Source organism: Gekko japonicus, unplaced genomic scaffold, assembly GCF_001447785.1.
Source record: "Gekko japonicus isolate JY-2015 unplaced genomic scaffold, Gekko_japonicus_V1.1 scaffold2807, whole genome shotgun sequence".
Lineage (NCBI taxonomy): Eukaryota > Metazoa > Chordata > Lepidosauria > Squamata > Gekkonidae > Gekko > Gekko japonicus.
The window spans coordinates 151,137-156,764 of NW_015160309.1; the positions used below are offsets into that span (position 1 = coordinate 151,137).

Below are 5,628 nucleotides of genomic sequence, written 5' to 3' on the forward strand. Positions count from 1 at the left end.
GAAAATACTGCTGTTTTGGGGGAAACCTGAAAGACACGCCACGCTTACCAAGCCTAAACTTATTTTGCTGTTTTAACAACACGAAATGTGTGATTTATAACAGCATATGAATTTATTCTGGCTGGTATCTTTCTGAAACGAGTGGAATAAAGGGCCACCATTTTCTACAGGCAAAATTAAAAATACACGTGATACTAAAGAGAGAGAGAGCGTTTCAAACAGCCGCACTCATTGCCACCATAACGTGTAGCTTCGTTTTGCCACCCGAGAGAGGAAGAGATAAAAGTTTTGTAGGAAATAGGCCCGGACCCGGATAGCCGAGGCTCGCCCGATCTCGTCAGATCTCAGAAGCTAAGCAGGACCAACCCTGTCTAGTATTTGGATGGGAGACCTCCAGAGAATACCAGGGCCGAGAGGCAGAAGCAGGCTATCAAAGCCCTTTCTCTGAACGTCCTCCATGCCCCAGTAGGAGTCGCCAGAGGTTGCCATGGTTTCCAGGCACAGGCACACACACGTTATAAAGCGTCCCTTTTCTCCAGGGGAACTGATCTCTGCAGTCTGGAGATTAGCTGGGATTCCGGGGGATCCCCAGGTCCCACCTGGAGGCTGAAGCAACCCGAGCTGCAGTGTTAGGAGAGTCTAGTAACAAATAAATATGCACTGCAAAAACCCAAAGCTAAAATGTTTTGGACTGAGATACATGCAGAAATGGAAAAAATTGTAAAATGTAAGTTTAAGAAAGAACCGGAAATACTGCTTTTGGGACTTAAAATGGAAGAATATGGCAAAAAGGACATTGATGTGGTATATGATCACAACTGCCAGAATGACATATGCCCAATGTTGGAAACAAGACAAGACCCCGGAAGTTGAGGAATGGATTAAAAAATTACTTTTTATGGTTGAAATGGATAAAATGACAAGAAAACTTAATAACATTGAGGTGGAATAATTTTTTGCAGACTGGAAAGATTTTAAAGACTATTTGGAAAAATATTGGGATGTAAAAGATAACTTACTTTGCTTTGAGAATTATTGAAAATTAAATGATAGCAGAAAATGGATAATGTATAAGAAGGATAATTGAAAGATAAGTTACCTGTGGATGTAAATTTAAAAAAAAGGAAGTAGAAAAGAAATTTAAGAATTGGGCAGGAGGTTGGAGCACTGTGGGAAGCCCAGAAGGGGGGGAAAGGGAGGAGGGGATATATAACCATATAAGTTTTGATATATGTTTTGACTGTTTGTTTGATTATATCCTAATAAATTGTTTTGGGGGGAAAAAAAAGAGAGAGTGAGCCGAGTAGCCAATCACCTAAGATGTTCTCTCCAGGGAAGATTAATTCTTGAACCCCCTGATACTCCGATACAAGCAGCATATTAAAAGCCTTCTTTTTTGTGCATCACAACCTGCATCTTGAATTATGCCCGGAAACAGATTGGGAGCCAGAGTAGATAAGCCAAAAATGGCATATGGTCTCTACCACCCACTCCAGTCAACATCCTGGCCGCAGCATTCTGCACCAAGTGAGGTTTCCAAACCCTTCTGATGGCTAGCCCCACAGAGAACACATTGCCATGATCTAACCTAGATGTAACCAGGTGGATATGCACCACAATAGCTAGATCTTCTCTGCCCAGGAAAAGCTGCAGCTGGCTAACTAAGAGAAGCTGGTAAAATGCACTTCTGCAAAAAAACAAAGACAAAAGAGCACTGATGTAGTGGGAGAAAAAATATTTTATTTGGTTATACTGCCCCTACTGTGTAATTGAATAAGATAATAATATGTGAGTTGTGATTATGCTGAGTAGAATTAAACCTGGTAGTTATTTCAAGGGGAGATAGTTTATACTGTCAACAATTAACAATGTCATGTGACTCCCACTCGGATTCTGGCGACAAGAAAAGCCTCAAAGCAACTACTTAATGATCTTTCTCTCTGTGGAGTTGTGGCTTGGGGGGTGGGGAATCAATGTGGTTGTTCTTATGCCTTTTTCTTGGAATATTCACCCATACTCCCCAAGAGCAGGGTGTATTTCACCAAGTGGAAGTAGTTGTCATACTGCTGGGGTTACCAACAGGCCTGGAGAAAAATGTCCTGTCCCTTTAACAGAGGCTTACTGGGATGCTATTCAGCGAAGGAGGATATTTTCCCTTGCAGTCTTGATCTGGGACGACGCTCGCGAAGGGAAAGACGGCAAAGACAAGCTGGTGCTGGAGTTCACCTTCACCAAGCCGGCTCTGGCCGTCCGCATGAGGCACGACAAGTGAGTAGGGGGCTAACCCAGTTTCGCATCCGAGGGTTGCCAGGTCTCCCCGGGCACCGGCAGAGGATGGGGGGGTAGTGTTGCCAGCTCCAGGTTGGGAAACTCTTGGAGATTTGGGGGTGGAGCCTGGGGAGGACAGGGACCTTGGCGAGGTACAATGCCATGCAGTCCACCCTCCAAAGTAGACATTTTCTCCAGGGGGACTGATTTCTCCAGGGGAACTGATCTCTGTAGTCTGGAGATGAGCAGTTATTCTTGCAGATCCCCAGGTCCCACCTGGAGGCTGGCATCCCTAGGTGGGGTTGAACACATTGGTGGGAAGCTATGAAGAATCTCACATATTGAGGATGTAGAATCAACTGGCTCATAGCCACGGTGGGGATTTGGGGGGCGCTGCCCCCTTTCTTAAAGGCACCGCCCCACAAGAATTTCTCCTGTGAATGCTTTTTTCAATCATTTTTTAAAAGGCGTACGCTTCTTTAAGCAGAGTGGGGTGCTGTAGTTGACTAATTCCTGCACTGAGCAAGGGGGTTGGATTAGGTGACCTCTAGGATCCCTTCTAACTCTGTATCAAGAAACTGGTCTCCTTGAAGAGACGGTGGGGTTCTTTTGACCTAAGTGTTTTGCTTTATTGACCATAGAAGTCATCACCCCCACTTGCCAGCTTGTTCTCGGAATGGTTGCTAAGGCTGGTAGAAGTGGTTTAACTTGCAGCAGCTGAGAACTGTCATCCAAAGTGGCTGACAGCTTGCAGTTTAAAGCTCTCTCCTGGTCACAGCTTTCTGTTGGATAAATGGCTTTTCTTTCTGCACTGAGAACTTCAGCCCCACCCGGGGGGGGGGGGGGGGGAAATCTGCCCCACAAGCCACAAAATCCTGGCAATCCCATGAGTAGGGCAAGATGATTGAACTCTGGGGAGAGAGAAGCCCTTTCCTGCTCCCCAGGCCCTGAACCTCTGTCGTCTGGCACCGTTTCCCAATAGCCCTTGCTGCCAAGCAGGAAGCAAGATCACCCGCCCAGTGCAGCATGGGGAGTCTTCTTCATATCCCTTCCTGTGATTTGTGAAAGAGTTGGGGGATGGGGCTGAAATTTGGGCTCGACACGCATCCCCCGTCCCTAATTTTACATCTCATTCCCTGATACTTCAAGCTGACTTGAAGAGGTTTTGTCGGAAGGGTTGGGGTAGGGTTGAACACACATGAAGCACACTTGAAGCTGCCCCGTAGTGAATCAGACCCCTCTCGGTCCATCGAAGTCGGTGTTGTCTACTCAAACTGGCAGCGGCTCTCCAGGGTCTCAGTTCTTCCACATCACCTCCTGCCTGGTCCTTTTCCATTGGCGAGGCCGGGGATTGAACCTGACACCTTCTGCATGCCAAGCAGAGGCCAGGGTCTCAGGTCAAGGTTTTCATCACCTCCTGCCTGATCCGGACTTGGGACCTTCTGTATTTCAAGCAGAAGCTCTGCCACTGAGCCAGGGTCCCAGGTCAAGGTCTCTCCCATCACCTCCTGCCTGGTCCTTTTAACTGGCAATGTTGGGAATTGAATCTGGGACCTTCTGCATGCCAAGCAGAGGCTCTGCCACTGAGCCAGGGTCTCAGATCAAGGTCTTTCTCATCACCTCCTGCCTAGTCCTTTTAGCTGGAGATGCTGGGGATTGAACCTGGGACCTTCTGTATGCCAAGCAGAGGCTCTGCCACTGAGCCACAGCCCCTTCCCCAATAGCTGCCTTCTCCTTCTCCCCCAGTAGCTGCCTTCTACTGAATCAGGCCAGCGGTCCACGAGGGTCAGTTTTGTCTGCTTGGAGTGGCAGCCGATCTCCGGAGTCTTAAGCAGAGGCCTTTCATATCACCCACTGCTAGATCCAAGGATCGAACCCGGGACCCTCTGCTATTTTCTTTTAATTAATAGCTTTTTTATTATCATTGTTATTTTAAATTAAAATAGGAATACAGAAAAAAGGGGGAAAGGAGGGGAGATATAGATATTATAATAATCTGTAACTTATCCATAACAAGGACGATTGACATCAGAGTATAGAGCATTTAACGTAGACATTTAAAATACATTGTATTAGGAAGATTTTTATATACTGTATGTATTTATTAAAGCCTAGCCTATATTACCATTAGTTACTATTAATATTAATTGTTAGACATTGATTATTATATTATTCATAACAAGGAAGATCGACATCAGAGTAAATATAGAGCATTTAACATAGACATTTAAAATACATAGTATTAGGAAGATTTTGTATACTGTATATATTTATTATTAAAGCCTAGCCTATATTACCATTAGTTACTATTAATATTAACTGTTAGACATTGATTATTATATTATTTATAACAAGGACGATCGACATCAGAGTAAATATAGAGCATTTAACGTAGACATTTAAAATACATAGTATTAGGAAGATTTTTATATACTGTATACATTTATTATTAAAGCCTAGCCTATAACCATTAGTTAGTATTAATATTAACCGTTATGCATTGATTATTATATTATATGTTCCATTACGTCTTAATACCACTACGTTTGTCATAATCAAACTATAATCAGAGTACAATTTAAGAGCATTCCTGTGTTATTTCTTTTCAAGGGTTCTTGGAACAGTACTCACGGCTGCAAGGAAATTCAATTTAAATTGGGGGTGGGTGGGGATTACAGTACCTATAGCTGGTGGTGCCCTCGCTGCTATATTTTTGTAAAAGCAACTTGCTGTCAGGGCAAAGTTCTCCCCCATCAGCTGCACGCTTTGTGGGACGCTCCTCGCATAATTATTTATTGATTACAACATTTCTGTCCCCTCTTTCGCCTACAATAATAGTCAAAACATTCCCAGCTAACAACCAAGATAAAAATAACAAGCCCCGAGTCCCCGTCCCCCCTCCTTAAACAATGCCTGCTATTCGAACCTCCTCCAAAGGCCTGGCAAATGTGCAGGCTTCCTGAAGATCTCCGGGGAGGGGGGCCCCCACCTCTTCAGGGAGCCCCGTCCACAGGGAGCCACGATGGAAAAGGCCCTGGGCTCTGGCCGATGCCAGACGGGCCACCCTAAGTGGTGGGACAGCCAACCGAGGGCTGCCCGAAGACTGTAGTTGGCGGCGCCTGCCAACGTTCCCTCTAAGCCCTGGAGTCTTGTGAGCAAGAATTCTACTTTGTGAGCGACTGGCATTGAAGTTGTGAGCGAGCGATTCGGCTACTGCATAAATTAGTTTGCTCCGGAGCCATCCTTCCTGAGCTGAGACAAGAATGGGTGAGCTGGAGGTTAAAAAATTGTGAGCTGGCTCACACTAACTCAGCTTAGAGGGAACACTAGTTGGCACCCAGGGACATGGGGGGGGGGGGC

The 5,628-nt window shown here is 45.4% G+C and overlaps 1 protein-coding gene across 1 annotated transcript in view; it reads left to right on the top strand.

The window, feature by feature from the left end:
- Nucleotides 1-5,628, top strand: part of WDR45 (WD repeat domain 45) — a 22,630-nt gene that overhangs the window by 5,358 nt on the left and 11,644 nt on the right. The window contains exons 6-7 of the mRNA XM_015416566.1: nt 2,163-2,268; nt 4,037-4,053. Coding sequence (XP_015272052.1) covers nt 2,163-2,268; nt 4,037-4,053 — 123 coding nt within the window. The remainder of the gene's footprint in view (nt 1-2,162; nt 2,269-4,036; nt 4,054-5,628) is intronic.